Source organism: Pongo pygmaeus, chromosome 21 (genome assembly GCF_028885625.2).
Source record: "Pongo pygmaeus isolate AG05252 chromosome 21, NHGRI_mPonPyg2-v2.0_pri, whole genome shotgun sequence".
NCBI classification, from domain to species: Eukaryota; Metazoa; Chordata; class Mammalia; order Primates; family Hominidae; genus Pongo; species Pongo pygmaeus.
The window spans coordinates 47441932-47466547 of NC_072394.2; the positions used below are offsets into that span (position 1 = coordinate 47441932).

At 48.1% G+C, this 24616-nt stretch overlaps 1 protein-coding gene across 5 annotated transcripts in view; it reads left to right on the forward strand.

Moving 5' to 3' along the window:
* PABPC1L (poly(A) binding protein cytoplasmic 1 like) overlaps positions 1-24616 on the forward strand; it is a 28666-nt gene that overhangs the window by 873 nt on the left and 3177 nt on the right. For 2 of the 5 annotated variants that reach the window (XR_010125120.1, XR_008496061.2), the window contains exons 2-9: positions 1731-1924; positions 5811-5926; positions 7951-8090; positions 8228-8322; positions 10308-10445; positions 13230-13325; positions 19101-19367; positions 23946-24052. Coding sequence is in view for 3 of the 5 variants with exons in the window: in XM_063659028.1 (XP_063515098.1) it covers positions 1731-1924; positions 5811-5926; positions 7951-8090; positions 8228-8322; positions 10308-10445; positions 13230-13325; positions 19101-19367; positions 20906-20996; positions 21621-21749; positions 23946-24052 (1373 nt within the window). In the remaining 2 variants the exon portion in view is untranslated. Of the gene's footprint in view, positions 1-1730; positions 1925-5810; positions 5927-7950; positions 8091-8227; positions 8323-10307; positions 10446-13229; positions 13326-19100; positions 19368-20905; positions 20997-21620; positions 21750-23945; positions 24053-24616 lie in introns of those variants that run through there. The other 3 variants (XM_063659028.1, XM_054466792.2, XM_063659027.1) reach the window with 3 other exon arrangements.

The window sequence follows — 24616 nt, forward strand, 5'->3', positions numbered from 1 at the left end:
TGCACTTCTGTTGATAGTGGAGAGGATGAAGATAAGAGCACCGGGTTTCAAGGGCGTTCTGCCACTAGGGTGTGAGCTTGGGCAAGCCTTCACCCTCTGCACCTTTTCATCTGCAAAATGGGGCTAAGGCTTATTCTCCGATAGCATAAAGAATGGAGAACTGGTGTCTATGATGAAGTTCTCTCTTGTATCACTTGTTACCTCGTAAACGCTCTTAAGTGATAACCTAAAATAAATAAATAAATAAGGCCGGGCGCGGTGGCTCACGCCTGTAATCCCAGCACCTTAGGAGGCCGAGGTGGGCAGATCACTTGAGGTCAGGAGTTCGAGACCAGCCTGGCCAACACAGCGAAACCCTGTCTCTACTAAAAATACAAAAAATAGCTGGGCATGATGGCGGACGCCTGTAATCCCAACTGCTGGGGAGGCTGAGGCACGAGAATCGCTTGAATCCGGGAGACAGAGGTTGCAGTGAGCCGAGACTGCGCCATTGCACTCCAGCCCGGGCGACAGAGCGAGGCTCCATCTCAAAAAAAAAAAAAAAACCAAACAACAACAAAAATAGTGGCTTTAACATTCTGACGTAAGACTCCAGAAACTCACTCAAAAAATGCTCGGGATCCACTAGAGGGATCCCTTGCGCCAGGTCGCCTGGGTGGACCGGGTGGTTCCCTAAGTGGGTGGTTTGCTAGGGAAGGGGTTGTTCCGCGGGGCCTGTTCCCCGCCCCTTACTGAGCTGGATTCCTGGGCACTTTTCTCTTTGTTCTGCTTTGCTCCACCTCCTGCTTCTTCCCGTCTTCCTCCAAGCCCTGTGAACGAAGTGGGACTCGGCCTTTTTGCCCCACCTCATAGATGGAAACCGTGCTGCAGAGAGAAGGGTTTTGCCCCAGGTATTTATGGTAAGACTAGGTGGAGAAGCCCGGCTTCCTGAAACTTGCTCCACTGTGTTGTTCCCCACAGCCCCCTTCCTTGTCTGCACTAGCAGACTCCCTGAAACAGGTCACATGTATGACCTGGGAGGGACACAGGCTGCAGCAGTGGCGGGAGGCTGGGCATGGGCTGCTGTTTTGAGACATTATTTTGTGTCAGGCACAAAGTTACAAACAAGGCCCCTTGCATACCTTCTTTGTTTTTCAGTCCCTCCAACAACCTGGTAGTTGGTAGTATCTCCCTTTGTTAGGTGTGGAAAAGTAGGTAATATTATCATCATTCCCCCTTTACAGGTGAGGAACAGGCTCAGAGAGGTAATGTCCGCTTTCCCCAGAGCCCGACTGCTTGAGATCTAACCTCAGCTCTGCCCTGCAGCACCTCTGAGTTTTAATTTCCTCAAAGTGCTGCCACCCCTTGTCATATGGACATTCTTTTCCACTCAGTGTACTTTAGAAGCCAGAATAGACCTGACACTGCCACAGACCTTTCATGTTTCTTAGTCTCAGTTTTCCCACCTGTAAAATGGGGGGCAGGAATCCATGCTCATGTGGCTGCAGGGAGTTGAATGAGATCATAACTGGAAGGTTGGGGGAGCACCATACACACTAATTCTTAGCTTATCCTTCCTGAGCCTTTGGGCTTTTATCTCGGTTATTTGGGCTCTTATCTTGGCTTATTGTCTGGGACCCAGACAATGACTTTCTGTTTATTGGCTCCCAGTTAAGCACCTCGAGGGGTGGGTGATCAAGGTAAGAAAATTCCCTTAACTTGCTAATTTCTCTCCTCTTCCTTCTGTCCAGCGGAGCGGGCACTGGACACAATGAACTTTGAGATGCTCAAAGGCCAGCCTATTCGCATCATGTGGTCCCAGCGAGACCCAGGACTTCGCAAGTCAGGTGTGGGCAACATCTTCATCAAGAACCTGGAGGACTCCATTGACAACAAGGCTTTATATGATACCTTCTCCACCTTTGGGAACATCCTCTCTTGCAAGGTAGAGGATGAAGGGTATACGTCTTTGGGTGGATCGGTGTCAACTACCTGCCTGGTAGAGGGATGACAAGCAACACCTCTCTTTACAGTTTACAAGGTCCTTTCAGTCAAGTTTCAGGTACAGCAAGCACCTGAATGATAGCCGTTCTTTCAGTTTCATCTTCCATGAATGATCAGACATTACCTGTGTATCAGTCAGCTCTTGCTGTGTAACCACCTTCAAATTTAGTGGCTATCAACAACATTTATTTAGCTCATAATGCCACAGTTGGCAATGGGCAAAGTTCAGCTGGGCAGTTCTTCTGGTCTTGGCTGGGTTCCCTTCTATGCCCACTGAAAGCTGAGTGGGAGCTCTTGCTGGGTGTATGAGGGGGTGATTGGCTGTCAGCTGGAACATCTCGGCTTTCCTCCCTATGGCCTTTTGTCCTCCAGTAGGCTAGTCCAGGCTATTCTCATGGTATTCTCATGGCAATGGCAGGGGCTCAGAAGACAAGAGTGGAAGCACACCGGGCCTCTTGAGAACTAAATGCAGAACTGGAACCATCACTTCCACTACATTTTTTTTTTAATTGAGATGCAGTCTCACTCTGTTGCCTAAGCTGGAGTACAGTGGCGTGATCTCAGTTTACTGCAGCCTCCTGGGTTCAAGCCTCCTGAGTTCAAACGATTCTCCTGCCTCAGCCTCCCGAGTAGCTGGGATTACAGGTGCGAGCCACCATGCCCAGATAATTTTTGTATTTTTAGTGGAGACAGGGTGGGTTTCACCCTGTTGGCCAGGCTGGTCTCGAACTCCTGACCTCCCAAAGTGCTGGGATTACAGCCATGAGCCACTACACCTGGCCACTTTCACTACATTCTATTGACCAAAGCAAGTCACAAGACCAGCCCACATTCAGAGTGAGAGCGGAGTAGAAATTATAGGATGAAGGGTGTGGCTATAGGAAGGCCATTAATTGGGGCCATCAAGGCAATTAAGTTATTAAATCTTGTTTTTAAGATTGTCTTACATTAGATGTAAGTTCTATCAGTGATCTTGTTCTTAGTCATTATTGTATCCTAATACTTAGAATAAGATGTGACACATATTAGGTGCTCAATAAATATCTGTTGAGCCAATGGATGTATATCATTTGAGAAGGATTCTGATTATTTCTCTGACTTTCTATATGAGGATGTTGAGGATCAGCGGCCATATAGCAGGTCAGTATGTCCGGAACAGAGTGCTTAAACCTGGGTGTTCTGCCTCTAGATTTTATGAGGATGGTTCATCGGCTACCCTGTAGCCTTTGGAGTGTCTGCTATTCTAGGGAGGATGGGGACAGTTTTTGTAGCCTATGTGTCAGAACTTTTTTTTTTTTTTTTTTTTTTTTTGAGATGGAGTCTCTGTCACCCAGGCTGGAGTGCAGTGGCGCGATCTCGGCTCACTGCAACCTCCTCCTCCCAGGTTCACGCCATTCTCCTGCCTCAGCCTCCTGAGTAGCTGGGACTACATGTGCCCGCCACCACTCCCAGCTAATTTTTTTGTATTTTTAGTAGAGATGGGGTTTCACCATGTTAGCCAGGATGGTCTCGATCTCCTTACCTTGTGATCCGCCCACCTCAGCCTCCCGAAGTGCTGGGATTACAGGAGTGAGCCACCGCACCTGGCACGTCAGAACTTTTATCAAGTGCTACTGTGTGCCAAGCATAATCCTTAAATTCTCAATGAGGGCTCTCAAATTCCCGGTCAATAAGAGGCTATCCCTGTGGCTCAGAGGAGCAGGTAGACTTGAGGAGATGTAGTAATGCACTAAGGGTTATCTGTGACAGAGAGATGGGGCTGTTTCCTGCCTTTGAGGATCAAAGGAAGAAAGAGACTCTTAACTGTGTATTAAGTTCTTCACAATAATAATGGCAGATTTATCACGTATTTTCTGTGTGTTAGGTTTTCTGCATACATGTATACTCCTTAAAAGGGTACCTGGCACACTGTTAAGCTTCTAAGTGATAACTGTAACAATCAAAGAATTACTTCTGTTGGCTGACCTTGGACAAGTCATTTATTCTCATTTTCCCTCTGGGGCTCAGAGGTTAAGAAATGCCTGGAAGGATTCTCGTGGCATAGATAACAAGGGAAGTATGTAATGCCCTTCGCAGGTTCTTGATCCACAGTGGGGACCCAGTCAATGTGGTTAAATCCGAATGGCCGAGCTGAGGCTTGAGTTGAAAGTGGAAGGACCCTGTTTTAGGATGAGAGGTGGAGGGGTATGCGCAAGGCATGGGTTTGGAAGCAAGATCTGTTATGCAGCACCCATTGGGGAGCCTCAAATGCCAAGCTGATATAGTACTGTGGATAGAAGCTACTAGAGATTGAAGGGATGTGGTCAGAATTACATTTTAGAAAGAGCATCCCAGTGGTAGTGTGCAAGCTAGGCTGGGAGGCGGTGCTTGTCATCCAGGCAGACAGTGCCACTAGCTGAGCTGAGCCCAGGATGAGTGGAGTCACAGTCGCCTTGAAGTGGGAGTTAGTGGTCTTTCTGCGAGTGCAACAAGAGGGTGGGGACTATGTGAACTAGAAGGTCTTTCCCTGTTCTCAAGTTCTGTCCTGCTGGCCTGAGTCAGGAGGGTTACAGAATGGGAATAGGATATTGTGCATCTTTAAAAAAAATTGAGGCTGGGTGCAGTGGCTCATGCTCCTAATCCCAGCACTTTGGGAGGCCAAGGTGGGTGGATCACCTGAGGTCAGGAGTCCAGGACCAGCCTAACCAACATGGTGAAACTCCATCTCTACTAAAAATACAAAAAACTAGCCAGGCATGGTGACATGCACCTGTATTCTCAGCTACTCGGGAGGCTGAGGCAGGAGAATCGCTTGAACTGGGGAGGCAGGGGTTGCATGGAGCCAAGATTGCGCCATTGCACTCCAGCCTGGGCAACAAGAGTGAAACTCCATCTCAAAAAAAAAAAAAAAATTGAAATGAGTTTGTTGTTGCAGTAATTCATGAATTGGCAAAGTTTAAACAATGTGGAAGGGAAGAAAGTGAAAAAGAAGGCTCCATTTCTTTCAGCCCTAGTCCCCAAAAGTAATATGAAAACAACTTATGTGTCTTTTTCAAAATTTCCAATGTGTAGATGCCTGCTTTAGCCTGAATGGATTTTTTTTTCACTTAACAAGACTGTCAGCCATGTAGCCTACCACATTCTCTTCAACTGTGCACATACAGTAGACTGGTGTACCATCGAGGCTCCCCCTTGATGAATATCCAGGTTGTTTCTAGTTTGTTGATAGAAACAAGGATGCAGATATGGGGGTTTGAATCTAACCCTTTTGCCCATTGCCTTAGGAAGAAAATTAAAAGCCAGTATGCAGTATAGATGAAACCTGTGTTCATTTCGTTCTCCCTCTTAAATCTGTTTTTTCTTTTCTGTTTTTATTTTTTTGACACAGAGCCTCACTCTATCACCCAGGATGGAGTTCAGTGGTGCAATATCAGCTCACTGCAACCTCCACCTCCTGGGTTCAAGCAATTCCCCTGCCTCAGCCTCCTGAGTAGCTGGGATTACAGGCACCCGCCACCACATCCGGCTAATTTTTTGTATTTTTAATAGAGACAGGGTTTCACCATGTTGTCCAGGCTGGTCTCGAACTCCTGACCTCAAGTGATATGCCCACCTCGGCCTCCCAAAGTGCTGGGATTACAGGCATGAGCCACTGCAGCCAGCCTTCCTTAATCCGTTAACTTGAGTGGTGGCACTCTCTGAGCTTCCATATCCCATCCCTAACATGCAGGATTGCCTTTTCCATGCACACAGCAGGCATGCAGAGACTGGTCATGATCACCTTTGCCATTCCTTTCTACCTGAACCCTCTGTCAGTACTCTTCCTGTCCTTCCTCCCTGCGGCCCAGGTGGCGTGTGACGAGCATGGCTCCCGGGGTTTCGGCTTTGTCCATTTTGAGACCCATGAGGCCGCACAGCAGGCCATCAACACCATGAATGGGATGCTGCTGAATGACCGCAAAGTGTGAGTGGCTGGGCCCGAGGGAGGGGCGGAGGCTGCAGGGACAGAAGCATGGCACCACCGACTAGCAATCGATGCTACCCTCAAGCTGCTAATGGGCACCAGGCACTTGAGCGGCAGGCAGCCCTCCTAGAAGTGTGACCTCGGAGCAGCTGCTCAACATCTCAGGGACTCTTTCCTCACATAAAGATGGAGCTGATGATCTGCATTAGAGTATGGTAAAGGAAGTGGTGATTTTAAAACTCTAGAGGGACTGGCTAATGGTCATATCATCAATGGACTCAGTGTTTTCATCTGTTTTCCAGCCTTCTCAGTATGGGGTGTATGTACGTGTGATAGGGTCTTGCTATGTAGCCCAGGCTGGAGTGCAGTGGCACGAACACAGCTCACTGCAGCCTTGACCTCCTTGGCTCAAGTAATCCTTCTGTCTCAGCCTCCTTTGTAGCTGGGACCACAGGTGACCACATGCCACCATACCTGGCTAATTTTTTGATTTTTTTTTTTTTTCTGTAGAGATGGGGTCTCACTTTGTTGCCCAGGCTGGTCTTGAACTCTTGGGTTCAAGTGATCATCCTGCCTCAGCCTCCTAAAGTGTTAAAATGCTGGGATTACAGGCATGAGCTACCACGTCTGGCTTTTTCTTTAAACCTTTTGTGTTTCATGAGATTTTGGCAGAAAGAAAAGTAGGAATATGCTTAGCCTGCCCTCATCATACTGTTAACTTTGATATCATCCCCACTACACAGATGGGAAAACTGAGAGGCAGATAATAGAGAGAATCTGCCTCTAGCTGTTCCCTGCCCAGAATTTTGATTTTGCTCATCTGAGGGGCCAACCCCCATGGTGAGGGCCATGGAGAGAAGGTGGCTTTGAGCTGGGGGATGCACTGAGAGTCATTTTGTCCAGGGTTACTCAGGGGAGGGTCCAGTCCACCTGTCAAACAAATCTTAGTGGGCTTTTCCCAGTTCTCAGAAGAATGCTCTTCGTTAGCTCCAATTTACTCAAGTTCACCTTTGCCACTCAGTTTTCTTCAAATTTTGATGCCTGGTACAACTTTGTTTGTGCTAAACGTGCTATAGATACCATCAGAATTTATTTTTATTTTTAAAATCTGGGGTACTTTCCTAGATGTGTTTACATGAACTTGGAAATGAACTTTTAAAATTAATCTTGTGACTGGGTGTGGTGGCTCACACCTGTAACCCCAGCGCTTTGGGAGGCAGAGGTGGGCGAATCACCTGAGGTCAGGAGTTCGAGACTAGCCTGGCCAACATGGTGAAACTCCATCTCTACCAAAAATACAAAAATTAGCCATGTGTGGTGGCACATGCCTGTAATCCCAGCTACTTGGGAGGCTGAGTGAGGCAGGAGAATCACTTGAACCCAGGAGGCGGAGCTTGCAGTGAGCTGAGATCGCACCACTGCACTCCAGCCTGGGCGATAGAGCGAAACTGAGTGTCAAAAACATAATAAATAAAAATAAAATTAATCTTGTATTTAAGTGATTTTAGTCAATGCCCCCCATAGCAACACTAGCATTGACTGCGTCTAATTCACTTACCCCTGCTTCCCCAGTGCACCCAATACATGTTAATAAGCAAAGCCCCATGATGAGAATTTGAGTCCCAATTTTACAACAATGAACTCTGAGGCTCAGAGAGGTTAAGTAGCTTGCCCAGGGTCACACAGCTAGGCACCTGCAGAGCGAGGATTCAAGCCCTTGTCTGTCTGACTCCCAGGCTCATTCTTCTGTGCTCTCAGCTGCCTGGTATATAATAGTAGTTATGTGTGCATTTGTCGCAAGAATGAAATCTTCTTAACCTTCTGCTGGGGACAAGCTCTGGAACATAATATAATATCTTGGCTGTTGGAGGTAGCCAACAATACTAAGGAGTATTGTCCTGCCCAGTTTCCTGATGAGGGATATGTAAGCCTGGAGAAGGGCAGCAGTTGAGCGGGAGTTGGCCTGGGAGTGGCTGATGGCTGGTAGCTGTCCACAGCCATCAGCCAGTGTGGTGTGTCTACAGCTTTGTGGGCCACTTCAAGTCTCGACGGGAGCGGGAGGCGGAGATGGGGGCGCGGGCCCTGGAGTTCACCAACATCTACGTGAAGAACCTCCCGGTGGATGTGGACGAGCAAGGCCTGCAGGACCTCTTCTCCCAGTTTGGTGGGTGTGTCCCCAAGGGAGCGGGGGTATCGCTGTTTTTCCTCTTCCCTTCCAAAGTCTGGTAGGGAGGAGGGGCTCTCCTGGGGTTTCCTGAGGACTTCCCAGACTCCCCTTTAAGCCAGGTTGGTCCTTTGCAGGGAAAATGCTGAGTGTGAAGGTGATGAGGGACAACAGCGGCCACTCGCGGTGCTTTGGCTTTGTCAACTTTGAGAAGCATGAGGAAGCCCAGAAGGTAGGAGCCTCCCCATGGCTCTGTTCCGCAGCAGGCGGACCAAGCTGGGACTAAGAAGAGGGTCCCAGCTGCCTGTGGAGGGGAAGAAAATCCCCCCCCGGCCTAAGCCAAAAGGGTGGGAGAGTCCTGTGTGCAGACAGAGCCCTACCTTCCTGTGGTCAAAGGCCAAGGGCTTCATTCTTTGGTCACTTCTAAGCCCTGATGGCTGCAGAACTGAATATTTAGGTAGGGATGCAAAAGTCATTATTATATAAAAATATTTACTCATGAACTGACCACTTAAATCAGTTTCCACCAGGTGTGGTGGTGTGCACCTGTAGTCTCAGCCTACATGGGAGGCTGAGGCAGGAGGACCTCTTGAGCCCAGTGGTTTGAGTCCAGCCTGGGCAACATAGCAAGACCCTGTCTCTAATTTTTTAAAAACCCTCCAGATGTGATGGCTCATGCTTGTAATCCCAGCACTTGGGGAGGCTGGGTGGGAAGACTGCTTGAGTTCAGGAGTTCGAGACCAGCGGGGCAAAACAGCGAGATGCCATTTTCACACACAAAAAGCCTCTCACAGTTAGCAAAGAGGATTATTTTGTGCCGTGAAATCCAACTCAAAGTAAGGATGTTGATGATGCTGTCATGCCATTATGAGAGAATTATGCTTGCTACTTTGTTCAAATTATCCATGTGTAGTTGCAGTTAGAACCTAAATTTTTTTAAGTTCTTTTTTTTAAGTTCTTTTTTTGGTGTAGTTTTAGGTTCAGAGCAATGTTTAGTGGAAGGTATGGAGGTTTTCTGTATACCCCATTCCCCGACACAAGAACAGCCTCTGCCATTGTCAATGTCCTGCTCCCAAGGGTTACATCTGTTACAGGTGATTCACTTACTTTGACACATCATTAATACACACAGTCCCAAGTTTACATTAGGATTTACTTTTGGTGTAGAGTCTAGGGGTTTGGACAAATGCATAATGACATGTATCCACTATTATGGTATCATGCAGGCTACTTTCAGTGCCCTAAACATCCCCTGGGCTCCATCTGTTCATTCCTCTATGCCCCTTAACCCCTGGCAACCAATGATCTTTTTACTGGCTCCATAGTTTTGCCTTTTCTGGGACAGAGACTATGTCACCTAGACTGGCTTCTTTCACTTAGTAATACAAATTTAAAATATGGGAATATATAAATATTTACATTTTATTTTATTTTTATCTATTTATTTTTGAGACGGAGTCTCACTCTGTCACCCAGGATGGAAGGCAGTGACGTGATCTCGGCTCATTGCAACCTCTGACTCCTGGGTTCAAGTGATTCTCCTGCCTCAGCCTCCCGAGTAGCTGGGACTACAGGCGCCCGCCACCATGCCCGGCTAATTTTTGTGTTTTTAGTAGAGAAGGGGTTTCACCATGTTGGCCAGGCTGGTATCGAACTCCTGACCTCAAGTGATCCACCCGCCTCGGCCTCCCAAAGTGCTAGGATTACAGGCGTGAGCCATCGTGCCCGGCCATATTTACATTTTAAATATGGGAAACTTTGCAAATCTCAATTTTATTTTTATTTTATTAAGATGGAGTCTCACTCTGTCACCCAGGCTGTAGTGCAGTGGCATGATCTCAGCTCACTGCAACCTCCACCTCCCAGTTTCAAGGGATTCTCCCACCTCAGCCTCCTAAGTAGCTGGGATTACAGGCACCTGCCACCATGCCTGGCTAATTTTTGTATTTTTAGTAGAGACGGGGTTTCTCCATGTTGGTCAGGCTGGTCTCGAACTCCTGACCTCAGATGATGCGTCCCCCTCGGCCTCCCAAAGTGCTGGGATTACAGGCGTGAGCCAAAGTGGGTATACTTAAATGGCCTTTGTCCTGGTACTGATTATTCTCGGCTAGTGTGGCCAGCTTTGTTTGCAAGTGGCCCCTCTAGATCCAGAAGATGAGCCTGGGCCAGGGCCACATCTGAGTGATTACCAAGCATGTTCCCTCCTCCTCTCCCCAGGCTGTGGTCCATATGAACGGGAAGGAGGTGAGCGGGCGGCTGCTGTACGCAGGCCGGGCCCAAAAGCGCGTGGAGCGGCAGAATGAACTGAAGCGCAGGTTTGAGCAGATGAAGCAGGACCGGCTGAGGCGTTACCAGGTGAGGTCAGGCTTCCTGGTGGCAGCCACTTCTGTGTGAGAGCAGCTGTGTGTCAGGGGCCCTGAGTGGTGACTGTTTGCTCTAGTTAACCTACTTCTGGGCACTTGGCTCAAGACGGGAATCGAATGAGCATGGGATGGCCCCCGCTGCCTGATGTATAACAGTGAGAAACTGCGCACAACCCAACTGTCCAACCATGATAGGGGTTAGTAGGGGTGCTGGGGACCTTTTGGTTAGAATAATCCTTCACGTGGGACTGGTTAGCATCCCACCCAGCCCACTCAATCCCAGTTGCATCCTCTAGTCTCAGACAACCAAAGTATCCCACATATTGCCAGATGCCCCTAGAGGAAATCCTACTCCTGGTTGAGAATAATCAGGCCAAATCTGTGACATCCAAAAGTTAGAATGTTGGACAGCCTTTGAATTATATGGAGTTAATAATTAAAGTGAATATTGTAGGCTGGGCATGGTGGCTCACGCCTGTAATCCCAACACTTTGGGAGGCTGAGACGAGCGGATCACCAGGTCAGGAGATCGAGACCATCCTGGCTAACACAGTGAAACCCTGTCTCTACTAAAAATACAAAAAATTAGCCGGGCATGGTGGTGGGCGCCTGTAGTCCCAGCTACTTGGGAGGCTGAGGCAGGAGAATGGCGTGAACCCAGGAGGTGGAGCTTGCAGTGAGCCGAGATAGCACCACTGTACTCCAGCCTGGGCGACTGAGCAAGACTCTGTCTCCAAAAAAAAAAAAAGTGAATATTGTAAATATATTGTAGATCAGTGCAATTTAAAACTTCATTGGGAAGTGAACCCGTCTAAGGTTTTTTTTTTTTGAGACAGAGTATTGCTCTTGTCACCCAGGCTGGAGTGTAGTGGCACGATCTTGGTTCACTGCAACCTCTGACTCCTGGGTTCAAGAAAGTCTCCTGTCTCAGCCTCCCAAGTAGCTGGGATTACAGGTGCGTGCCACCATGCCTGGCTAATTTTTATATTTTTAGTAGAGATGGGGTTTCACCATGTTGCCCAGGCTGGTCTCGAACTCCTGACCTTGTGATCCGCCCGCCTCAGCCTCCCAAAGTGCTGGGATTACAGGTGTGAGCCACCGTGCCTGGCCTCATTTTTGTATTTTTAATAGAGATGGAGTTCATCATGTTGGCCAGGCTGGTCTCAAACTCCTGACCTCAGATGATCTGCCCGCTTCGGCCTCCCAAAGTTCTGGGATTACAGGCATGAGCCACCGTGCCTGGCCCCCCTCTAAGATTTTTCACAATAGTTCTAGATCCTTCATGGAGAGGGGCATATAAATATATACATCCACACAAAAACACGAACACATACTCAGTAGTTCTCAGTGAGGAGCAGTTTTTCCTCCTGGGGGACATTTGGCAATGTCTAGAATTTTCATTGTCATGTGGGTGGTGGGGTGCTACTGTCATCCATGGGGTAGAGGCCAGGGATGCTGGCAGACATCCTACAGTGCCCAGGACAATGCCACAGCAAGGAACTATCTGGCACAAAATGTCACTAGGTCTGAGGCTGAGAAACACATACATCCTCTTATGTACATACAGCTGAGAAACACATACATCCTCTTATGTACATACAGCGTGTCCAGGGGCTTTCAGACCCGCAGAACAAAATACACGTCACGTAATCTGCGAGAGCAGGATGCTATGCTGTACAATTGTGTGGTCTCTGTTCTCTTGTATGTTCATACACTTTTGTGTTTGGGAGGTCTGGAAGGAGAAAAGTCAAGGTGCTAGAGGCAGCTGTCACTCAATAGTGAGGTGCACAGACTCTGAAGTTAGTCTGCCTGGGTTGTCCTGTCTCTGCCACTTAGCTACTGTATGATCTGGGGCAACTTATTTAGCCTCTTTGTGTTTCCGTTTTGTCTGTAAAATAAGGGTAAAAGTTTCCTTCACGCAGGGTTGTTGTGAAGATTAAAAATCAAAATGTGGCCTGGCGTGGTGGCTCGCGCCTGTAATCCCAGCACTTTGGGAGGCCGAGGCGGGCAGATCACCTGAGGTCAGGAGTTCTAGACTGGCCTGACCAACATGGAGAAAGGAGAAACCCATCTCTACTAAAAAATACAAAATTAGCTGGGCCTGGTTGCACATGCCTGTAATCCCAGCTACTTGGGAGGCTGAGGCAGGAGAATCACTTGAACCCAGGAGGCAGAGGTTGCACTGAGCCAAGATTGCACCATTGCACTCCAGCCTACGCAACAAGAGCAAAAATCCATCTCAAAAAAAAAAAAAAAAGTCTTAAAAAAAAATCAAAATGTATGGGAAAGCTTAGAGTGGCACCTGACACCAACATGAGTAAGTGCCCGAGGTTCCTGGGCTGGCAGGGGATGGAGGGGCAGCTCGCCTGTGTTAGGGTTCTGGTCATGGGCCGGCCTGCAAGGAGCTCTGCTTCCTGCTGCCCGACGTCCACCATCTGGAGAGCTTGGCTTGGGCATGCTCTGTACCTCAGCCTGCCATGGGACCTGGGACATCCTCATGGGCCCCATCTGTGAAATGGGGAATAGCTGTGGTGAGGCTGGGACCAGTGCAGATGTGTGAGAACTGCAGGGGAATTCGGGATGTAGGTGCTACAGCTTGCATGTGACAGGCACACTGAGGGATGGGGGTACCTGGGTGCTGAGGGAGACGGGGAGCAGGAGGCTGGGCTGGTGGGGCTCCCCATGCCCCTTGTGCCTGTGTCAGCCCCCTGCTCTCCCCAAGGCAGTTGGGGCTTGGAGGGGAAGGAGCCATCCAGCAGTTTCTCTTCCCTCCCAGGGTGTGAACTTGTACGTGAAGAACCTGGATGACTCCATTGATGACGACAAACTGAGGAAGGAGTTCTCTCCCTATGGAGTAATTACCAGTGCGAAGGTGAGGACTGGGGGCACCTCCAGGGGACAGCGTTCCCCTCCATCCTCTCACCACCATCCCCCCACAACCCCACCCCTCTGTCCTCTCACCCAGCAGCCTCCAGGGGGTTGGTGCGGGCTACCCCTTCTGGGGCTCTGCTGACCCCGTTGGAGCTTGTAGCCCATCTGCAGCCTTGTCTGGGCTGGAGGGGAAGACGGTAGAAATATAGTCCCAGTCGCACAGCTGGACTTGGGGCTCACTGTAACCTTGGCATTTATTGAGTGCCTACTGTATGCCAGATTCCAGAAATTCACATCTTAGTATTTCCATTGACTTTTGTTGTCTGGCCTCTGCCAGTGACATCACCCTCCTGGGCCTCCGTTTTCCCATCTGGAAAGTGAGAGGGCTGGACTTCGTCATTCTTCATTTGTTCTTCCCTATTTCTGGAGCACCAATTGTGTGCCCAACCCTGTTAGGCCCCTGAGATGTGGCAACTGGCCCATCAGCAGCTCTATGAGCTTTAGCAGATGTTGCCTTATAGATAAGGACACTGGGCTCACTGGATGGCTTTCCGACCCTGGCTTCTCATTTCAACCCCCTCGGCAATTCTTAAATACACACACCTGAGTCAGACATAGACTGTGGATCCCCGGGGTGTAGGGCCTGGGCTTTTTATTTTTTTTAAAAAGCTCCCAGAGGCTGGGCGATGTGGCTCATGCCTGTAATCCCAGCACTTTGGGAGGCCGAGGCAGGCGAATCACGAGGTCAGGAGATCAAGACCATCCTGGCTAACACGGTGAAACTCCGTCTCTACTAAAAATACAAAAAATTAGCCGGGCATGGTGGCAGGCGCCTGTAGTCCCAGCTATTCCGGAGGCTGAGGCAGAAGAATGGCGTGAACCCAGGAGCCAGAGCTTGCAGTGAGCCGAGATCGCGCCACTGCACTCTAGCCTGGGCGACAGCGAGACTCTGTCTCAAAAAAAAAAAAAAAAAAAGCGCCCAGATGGTTTTTAAGATGATCCAGTGTTTATTCATTCTATACTTAAATACCTGCTGTTTTACCAGCCTCTGTGGGAAACAGGAGCAAATCAGATGTGATCCTTGCTTTCAAGTAGCTTGTAGTCTAGTGAGGAAGTCAGCCCATCACTAACTCAAGTGGATTATAAGATGGGGGACAGTATGGGAGGCAGAGCTACAGGAGCTCAGTGGAACAGAAGGGAAGGCTGCCTGGAAGAAGTGGCAGTAGCAGTAGTGTTTGACTTGGCTGTGAGGAGGTAGGGAGCTGGAGTGGGAATGAGGAATTTTCCAAAGAGATCAGTGTGAGTAACAGGATGGGGGGACCCGCCTGAATGATGTGATGTTGGGTTCTGAGGAAGTGGTCTAGAAGTTCTCTTTTGGCTATTGAGTCCAATTGTAAACATACTTCAGGAAGCCTTGTGTTTGGAGGAAAAAAGGGTGTCTTTTAGGTTAAGATCCTTTTGAAAAATGCGAGAGAAGGCTGTGGCACATGTAAATTAGACATCAGTAAATTTGATTACACATCATAAAAAGCTATAGGTCCTTCTTTCCAAGCAAATGCATACACATTTGATGTGGTAACATGGTTGAAAGCTAGAATTTTAAAGTTAATCAGGTTTAAATGTAAACCCCAGTCCTACCATTACCTAGCTGTAGAATCTGAGGCAAGTGGCTTTGCTTTTCGGACCTTGTTTACTCTTATAAAGTGGGAGCAACATTTCTCACCTCTCCAGGTATCCTGAGAACTACTAAAGAGGCTGCATGTACAGTGTCTGTGTTTGATAAGTAGTGAAATAGTGATTGTTGTAATTATTCATTATACACCTTGCATACAGCTTCAGGAGATGGACCTTCTTGAGGACTCCTAGAACAAAGGAAATGTATAAATTTGGATTGCTTAGAGTTAAGGCACACCTGGGGTGACCATCTTTTTAACAGGACAAACGGTATAAAATGGGGATTATAAATATATATATATTTTTTTTTTCTTTTTTTTTTTTTGTGATGGAGTCTAGCTCTGTCGCCCAGGCTAGAGTGCAGTGGCGCCATCTCGGCTCATTACAACCTCCACCTCCCGGTTTCAAGCGATTCTTCTGCCTCAGCCTCCTGAGTAGCTGGGATTACAGGCACCTGCCACCACGCCCAGCTAATTTTTGTATTTTTAGTAGAGACGGGGTTTCACTGTGTTGGCCAGGCTGGTCTCAAACTCCTGACCTTGTGATCTGCCCGCTTCAGCCTCCCAAAGTGCTGGGATTACAAGCGTGAGCCACCACACCCAGCCTACATATATATATATATATATATCTTATACAATTATTTATTTATTTATTTTTTTGAGGTAGAGTTTCCTTCTTGTCGCCCAGGCTGGAGTGCAATGGCGCGATCTTGGCTCACTGCGACTTCTGCCTCCCAGGTTCAAGCAATTCTCCTGCCTCAGGCTTCTGAGTAGCTGAGATTACAGGCGCCCGCCATCAAGCCCTACTAATGTTTGTATTTTTAGTAAAGACGAGGTTTCACCATGTTAGCCAGGCTGGTCTTGAACTCTTGACCTCAGGTGATCTGCTCGCCTTGGCCTCCCAAAGTGCTGAGATTATAGGCGTGAACCACCGCGTCTGGCCTATCTTATGCAATTTTATATATTTTGGTTTATTATTATTTTTTATTAGAGACAGGTTCTTATTTTGTTGCCCAGGCTGGAGGACTGTGATGTGATCATGGCACGCTGCAGCCTCAACCTCCTGGGCTCAAGTGATCCTCCCACCTGAGCCTCCTAAGTAGCCGGAACCACAGGCATGTGCCACCGTGCCCAGCTGATTTTTTAAAAAAAATTTTTGGTAGAAATGGAGAGTCTTGCTGTGTTGTCCAGGCTTGTCTTGAACTTCTGGGCTCAAGCAGTCCTCCTACCTCAGCCTCCCAAAGTGCTGGGATTATAGGCATGAGCCACTGCATCTGGCCTATATTTTGTTTTATATACAAATAATTATGAAAATTAAAGGAATTAATGGATATAAATACTTATACCACTATCAAGTTCATGGTAAAGGCTGCATAAGTGTTAGCTTTGCTAAATTTTATCATTATTAACTACTGACTGACAGAAGTTCTTAACTATATATATATATATATTTTGAGATGGAGTTTTGCTCTTGTTGCCCAGGCTGGAGTGCAATGGTGCAATCTTAGCTCACTGTAACCTTCACCTCCTGGGTTCAAGTGATTCTCCTGCTTCAGCCTCCTGAGTAGCTGGGATTATAGGCACCTGCCACTATGCCTAGCTAATTTTTCGTATTTTTAGTAGAGACGGGGTTTCACTATTTTGGCCAGGCTGGTCTCAAACTCCTGACCTCAGGTGATCCACCTGCCTCAGCCTCCCAAACTGCTTGGATTACAGGCGTGAGCCACTGCGTCCAGCCCTTTGGCTATCTGATGAAGCCTGTGGACCCCTTCTAAGAATATTTTTTAAAAACTTTTTTGAGACAGAGTCTCGCTTTATCGCCCAGGCTGGAATGCAGTGGTGCCATCACAGCTCACTGCAGCCTCCAACTCCTGGCCTCAAGTGATCCCCTGTCTCAGCCTCCCAAGTAGCTGAGACTATAGGAGCACCACTATGCCTGGCTAATTATTTTTTGTATTGCCCAGGCTGGTCTCAAACCCCTGGGCTCAAGCAATTCTTCCGCCTCAGCTTCCCAAAAATAGGCGTGAGCCACCAAACCTGGCCCTAAGAATATTTTTAAATGCATAAAATAAGATTCTTAGGTGTACAAAAAAATTATATTGAAAAAATATAATGGCCAAAATACTGAAGTAAGAGCAGTATGTGCTTCTTTTATTATTTTTATTTTTATTTTTTTGAGACGAAGTCCCACTCTGTCGCCCAGACTGGAGTACAGTGGCATGATCTCGGCTCACTACAACCTCTGCCTCTCAGGTTCAAGAACCTGGGTTCTGCCTCAACCTCCTGGGAAGCTGAGATTACAGGCACCCACCACCATAACCAGCTGATTTTTGTATATTTTTAGTAGAGATGGGGTTTCACCATGTTGGCCAGGCTGGTCTCGAACTCCTGACCTCAGGCAATCTGCCCACCTTGGCCTCCCAAAGTGCTGGGATTACAGGCATAAGCCATTGCGTTCGGCCGAGATTAGCAATAATTAATGTGATATGAAAATATTTTCTTTTTCTTCATGACAAATTCATGGCTAATACTGCCAGGGTTTTTTTGTTGTTGCCCATATTCATAATAGAAGGAAACGCTAATGTGAAAATAAAGATGTCACTTTTTCCCCAATCCAGATTCACAGACTCCCTAAACTGTATCCATGAGCTCCCTGAGGGGGATCCATGGACTGTCAGGTTAAGGTTAAGACCCCTATACTGAAGGGTAGCAGAGTACAGTTTCAACAATTACTGATTAAGAGCATGGGCTCTCCAGGAGTTCAAGCCCAGCCTGGGCAACAGGATGAAACCTCATCTTTATAGAAAATGAACAAAATTAGGCATGGTGGTGCTTGCCTGCAGTCCCAGCTGCTTGGGAGACTGAGGTGAGAGGATCACTTGAGTCTGGGAGGTTGAGGCTGCAGTTGAGCTGAGATTGCACCGTCACACTCCAGCCTGAGTGGCAGAGTGAGATCCTGACTCAAAAAAAGAAGATTTCAAAAATAACTCTAGTCCTTCTGGGATGTGTGAGCCAGGCCAGTGTCTTGACCCTAAAAATGGTTGAAAACCCAGGGCCAGGTGTGGTGGCTCCTGCCTGTAATCCCTGCACCTTGGGAGACCTAGGCAGGAGAATCTCTTGAGACCAGCCTGGGCAACATAGTGATTGCCGATCTCTACAAACTTTAAAAAAAAAAAAATTAGCTGGGTGTGGTGGCATGTACCTATAGCCCTAACTACTTGGGAGGCTGAGGCAGGAGGACCCCTGGAGCCCAGGAGTTTGAGGCTGCAGTGAGCTATGATCATACCACTGTACTCCAGCCTGGATGACAGAGTGAGACCCCATCTCTTTAAAAAAAAAAAAAAAGATATATAGCAACCCTCTGTACTATTTTTGTAACTTTTTCTGTAAATCTAAAGTTACTCCAAAGTAAAAAGGTTATTTTAACAAAAAGGCTAAGAACCTCTTTCCCAAATTCCTAAAGAACTTGGCTTGGTACTTAGCAGAGGCAATAGAAGCTTACCAGAACTGTTGGGTTGAGTCCTGGCTAACATGAACCACTGGCTGAGTGACCCCAGACAAGTCACTCTTTCAAGTCTCTCTTATCCCAGCTGTAAAGTGGAAGCCTCGATGCCTCCCGCATTGGGAGGTTGTACATGTGAGGTGTGAAGACATGTAAAGTATCTGGCATGCAGCAGGCCTCATAGATGGGGTGTGCATCCCTCAAACAGCTCAGTAAATGGGGTGCATGCTACATCCCTCCATCACTCCTCAGTAAATGGGGGTGCATGCTACATCCCTCAATCACAGCTCAGTAAATGGGGGTACACGCTACATCCCTCCATCACAGCTCAGTAAATGGGGGTACACGCTATATCCCTCCATCACAGCTCAGTAAACGGGGGTACATGCTACATCCCTCCATCACAGCTCAGTAAATGGGGGTGCACACTACATCCCTCAAACACAGCTCACTAAACAGGGGTGCACGCTACATCCCTCCATCACAGCTTTCTCGCAGGCCTGCCCAGTGCTGGGCTTGGCCCGTGGGGAGGAGGGAGGCAGCGCAGCCCCAGCAGCCTTCCTTCCCCACCCCAGCAGCTCTTGTCTTGTCTTGCTTTTAGGTGATGACAGAGGGTGGCCACAGCAAGGGGTTTGGCTTTGTGTGTTTTTCCTCCCCAGAAGAGGCGACAAAGGCCGTGACAGAGATGAACGGGCGCATCGTGGGCACCAAGCCACTCTACGTGGCACTGGCCCAGCGCAAAGAGGAGCGGAAGGCCATTTTGACCAACCAGTACATGCAGCGCCTCTCCACCATGCGGACCTTGAGCAACCCCCTCCTGGGCTCCTTTCAGCAGCCCTCCAGCTACTTCCTGCCTGCCGTGCCCCAGGTGACGGCCTGCCCACAACTCCCACCACAGCCTTCCCCCCTGCCCCAGCCAGGCAGAGCATGAAGACTAGAGTTCTAGGGAAATGGAGGTTTCTAACTTGCTTCTGCTGAGGACTCATTAGGAAGTCTTTGTTTCCCTCTCTATAAAAGGGAGAGATAGTGTTAGTCAAATGACATTTCCCAGTGAGAGAAGCTCGTGAATATTGTGCTGAGAAAGGCTCTCAATGATCCAGCAAGTTTGGGAAATGTTGCGTTAAGCAAAATAAACCTACATTTTTCCTTCCTTCCTTCCTTCCTTCCTTCCTTCCTTCCTTCCTTCCTTCCCTCCCTCCCTCCCTCCCTCCCTCCCTCCCCCCTCCCTCCCTCCCTCCCTCCCTCCCTCCCTTCCTTCGCGGGGTCTCCGTGTCACCCAGGCTGGAGAGCAATGGCGTGATTATGGCTCACTGCAGCCTTGAATTCCTGGGCTTGAGTGATCCTCCCACTGTAGCCTCCTGAGTAGGTGGGACTACAGGTGCGTGCCACCATGCCCAGCTAATTTTTTTGTTTATTTTAAAGAAGGGGTCTCGCCATGTTGCCCAGGCTGGTCTCAAACTCCTGGGCTCAAGCAATCTTCCTGCCTTGGCCTCCCAAAGTGCTGGCATTACAGGAGTGAGCCACCGTCCCCCGCCCTACATTTTTAAAAAAATTAAATTAAATTTTTTTTTTTTTTGGAGACAGAGTCTTGCTCTGTTGCCCAGAATGGAGTGCAGTGACACCATCTCGGCTCGCCGCAAACTCTGCCTCCTGGGTTCAAGCGATTCTTGTGCCTCAGCCTCCCAGGTAGCTGGGATTACAGGTGCGTGCCACCACACTCGGCTAATTTTTTGTGTTTTTAGCAGAGACGGGGTTTCACCATGTTGGCCAGGGTGGTCTTGAACTCCTGACCTCAAGTGATCTGCTCTCCTTGACCTCCCAAAGTGCTGGGATTACAGGCATGAGCCACCATGATCGGCCCTAAATTTCTTTACTGTCTACACTCTTCTACCCTAAGATGCTAATATCTACTGAGACTCTCCAAAACAGGCACAGATTATCCAGCATTTCCCCAGCTTAGATGGTCATTTTTTGTGGGATGCCTGTTAACATCTCCACTGGATGTTAATGTTCTGAGGAGCATGGTTTGGGAAAGGACCTCGTGGGACTTAGAGGAAGTAGAAAGATGTCACCCATTAAAGGCCACCAGGGTGAGAACATTCCTCTCCTTTTAGCAGTTGCTTAAGCTGGCACAAGTTGGAGTAAGATGTCACCCTTTTTATCCAGGTCATTGGGCTAGCTGACAAGGAGCCAAGAGTGAAATCTAAGATCTTTGCCCTGGAGGATTCAGGGCTAATGGACATCCTGAGATGGGAGGAAGGAGCTTTCATTTCAGCCTTGTGGGTCTTGACTCACCAGTCCCTGCAGAAGCCAGTGGAGTTCCTGCCATGGTGTCCCTGAGGAGGTGTAGCTTGTCACCTACCCTACCGCCAAGCCCCTCAGTCTGGGTCTTCTTTTCCCATGCAGCCTCCAGCCCAGGCTGCATACTATGGCTGTGGCCCAGTGACACCCACCCAGCCTGCCCCCAGGTGGACGTCCCAGCCACCTAGACCTTCCTGTGAGTGACCCAGCCCCTTCCACTCTCAGACTGGCCTACTGGTGTGGGCCCCGTGAGGCAGTCATAACACAGGGATGAAACCTGACTCTGCCACTTCACAAGGTGGTTGACTTCACTTCTCTGAGCCTCAGTTTCCTCTTCTGAGCATGGGCCTGAATGAGATGTGTGTAAAGTACCAAGTGCAGTGGTGAGCCAATGAAAGACACGCAGCTAGCTACCAGCAGTCATCACCAAAGATGCCTCCGATTTGTGACTCTGAAAATTCTTGCAAAGCTGAGAAGGTGAAATTCCTCTGGCTATATTGTTGACCAAAGGCCCTCCTCTGTAAGAGTGAAATGCATGCTCACTTGAAACTGTCTTGAGGGACTAAGGTGTATGATCCTGGTGCTTATGCAGTTTGGGGCTCTAGGTAGACACGAGCTGGCTTTGAAATTGTAGATTCCTATACTCCCCCTTTCTGGAGTTCTGGGTCTAAGTGAATTGACTCCTATTTCTGTTGTGAATGTTGTAGTTTCACCTCCCATTCTCTTGGCGGCCCTGGAAGCTTCTAGGCACAGTGTGCCACCCTGATTATTCCCACCGCTCCATCCAACTTTTCTCTCTCTGTGGTGTCTGCACCACAAGCTGCTTACCCTCCAGGTGCCTCAGTGGTCCGGCCACCAGTTGTGCCTCGGCGCCCCCCGGCCCACATCAGCAGTGTCAGGCAGGCCTCCACCCAGGTGCCACACACGGTGCCTCATACCCAGAGAGTAGGTGAGTGTGGGTAGGGCCAAGGGGAATGGGGGTGGGGCAAAGTTGGCACTAGGAGTCAGGACCAGACTCCATGGGGACCTTGCCACATGCCCTCTCAGTGAGCAAAGCCGACTTTGGAGACTGTAGTGTGGTAGTTAGCTTGGCCTCCAGTTCCTGGGACCAACTGACTCTGAGGCCCTTGCTGACTACTATATCTGATCACCTAATCTTTAAAATGGGGACAAAAATAGTACCCCCATTTTATTGTAGAGAATTTAAATTTTTTTTTTTTTTCTTTTTGAGGCAGTTTCATTCTTGTTGCCCAGGCTGGAGTGCAATGGCATGATCTCTGCTCACTGCAACCTCCGCCTCCCAGGTTCAAGTGATTCTCCTGACTCAGCTTCCCAAGTAGCTGGGATTGTAGGCATGTGCTACCATGCCTGGGTAATTTTGTGTTTTTAGTAGAGACAGGGTTTCTCCATGTTGGTCAGGTTGGTCTTGAACTCCCGATCTCAGGTGATCCGCCCACCTCAGCCTCCCAAAGTGCTGGGATTATAGGCATGAGCCACTGTGCCCAGCCTTAATTTTTTTTTTTTTTTTTTTTTTTTGAGATCGAGTCTCACTCTGTCGCCCAGGCTGGAGTGTAATGGTGTGATCTCGGCTCACTGCAACCTCTGCCTCCTGGATTCTAAGCGATTCTCCTGCCTCAGCCTCCCGAGTAGCTGGGATTACAGGCATGCGCCACCATACTTGGCTAATTTTTGTATTTTTAGTAGAGACAGGGTTTCACCATGATGGCCAGGCTGGTCTCGAACTCCTGACCTTAGGTGATCCACCAGCCTCGGCCTCCCAAAGTGCTGGGATTACAGGCATGAGCCACCATGCCCGGCTTGTTGTTGACGATCAATGAGATCATGCATGAAAGGGCTTAGCACTGGGCCTAAAGCCTGGTAAGTATTGCAGTGACTATAAACAAGGGTGTAGATTTTGGCTGTACAGCAAGCGCATCTGTTCTTTCGTTCTGCAAATGTTCTTACATCCACAGTGTGCTGGGGCCCCAAGCTCAGCACTGGAGGTTCTGCATGAACGAGGCATACTCAGTCCCTGGCCTTAGGTTGCTGCCAGGCCCTGACACCCCTGCTTATTCCTTTTTATTGTGGTAAAATACACATAACAAAATTTACCACTTAACTATTTTTCAGTGTACAGATCAATGGCATGAAGCATATTCACACTGTTGTGCACTATCACCACCATCCACTCTCCAGAACTCTGTTCATCTTGCAGAGCTGAAATTCTGTACCCATCAAAACATAACTTCTCGTTCCTCCTCCCCCTAGCCCTTGGCAACTGCCATTCTACTTTGTCTCTGTGAATTTGACTGTTCTTGGTACCTCATATAAGTAGAATCATAGAGTATTTGTCTTTTTGTGGCTAGTTTTTTTACTTTACATGTCTCAAGATGTATCTATGTTGTAGCGTGTGTCAGAATCTCCTTATTAAGGCTAAATAATATTCCATTGTATGTATAGACCTCATTTTTACTTATTCATTCATCTATCAATGGATGCTTTTCTACCCTTTGGGTATTGTGAATAATGCTGCTGTGAAAATGGTTGTACAGGCTGGGCGTGGTGGCTCACGCCAATCCCAGCACTTTGGGAGGCCGAGGCGGCTGGGTCATGAGGTCAGGAGTTCGAAACCAGCCTGACCAACATGGTGAAACCCTGTCTCTACTAAAAATACAAAAATTAGCCGGACGTAGTGGCATGTGCTTGTAATCCCAGCTACTTGGCAGGCTGAGACAAGAGAACTGATTGAACCCAGGATGGGGAGGTTGCAGTGAGCCGAGATCACACCACTGCACTATAGCCTGGGTGACAGAGCAAGACTCCGTCTCAGAAAAAAAAAAAAAAGAAAACATTTGTACAAACAGCTCTTTGAAACCCTGCTTTCAATTCTTTTGGGTGTATACCCAGAGGTAAAATTGCTGGATGATATGGTGATTCTGTTTAACTTTTGAGGAAGCCCTATACTGTTTTTCTGTAGTGGCTACATCATTTTACATTCCTACCAACAGTGCACAGTGTTCTAGTTTCTTTACATTCTTGTCAACGCTGGTTATTTTCTGTTTTGGTTTTGTTTTGTTTTGTTTTTGGATAGCAGCTATTTGAACTCTACTTTTTTCGTTTTGTTTTGTTTTGTTTTGTTTTGCAGCCAACATTGGTACTCAGACCACAGGACCCAGTGGGGTAGGATGCTGTACACCAGGCCGGCCTCTCCTGCCGTACAAATGTTCCTCAGCAGCACATAGCACCTATCGGGTAAGGCCAGCCCAGCTGCCTGCTCTTAGCCTGGGCTCCTGGCCGCCTGGCTCAGAACCTTAGCTAAGGTGTTGGGCCTTGGCTTTTTTTCTTTTCTTGACTTGTAAAGTTTCTTTTATTAATGTGTACAATCAATGAGAGATCACCCTTACTGCGAGAAGGGGAAAGAGGGCCAGCATTACGTTTTATTTACAATTTGTTTTGCCTCGGTTATTACCAAAATTAATTTGGATGTCCTTAGTATTTGTGATGAACACCAAGGAAAGGTATTCTGAGAATATGCTGATTATTGAAGGGATGTACTTAATCTTCAAAACAGAAAATACCTACTGTAATCAAAGACTGTGTGTTTATCTCCCTCCCCTAAAAAAAGGTCTAAAATTCAGCATTATCATATCCTGTGTAGAATTTCAATGTGTCTTTTTTGAACTATTTCTTGCAAAATGAACGAGAATAGTCTTTAAACAGCAAAAATGTCTTTTTTTTTTTTTTGGACAGGGTCTTTTTTTTTTTTGACAGCACCCAGATTAGAGTGCGGTGGTGTGATCACAGCTCACTGCAGCC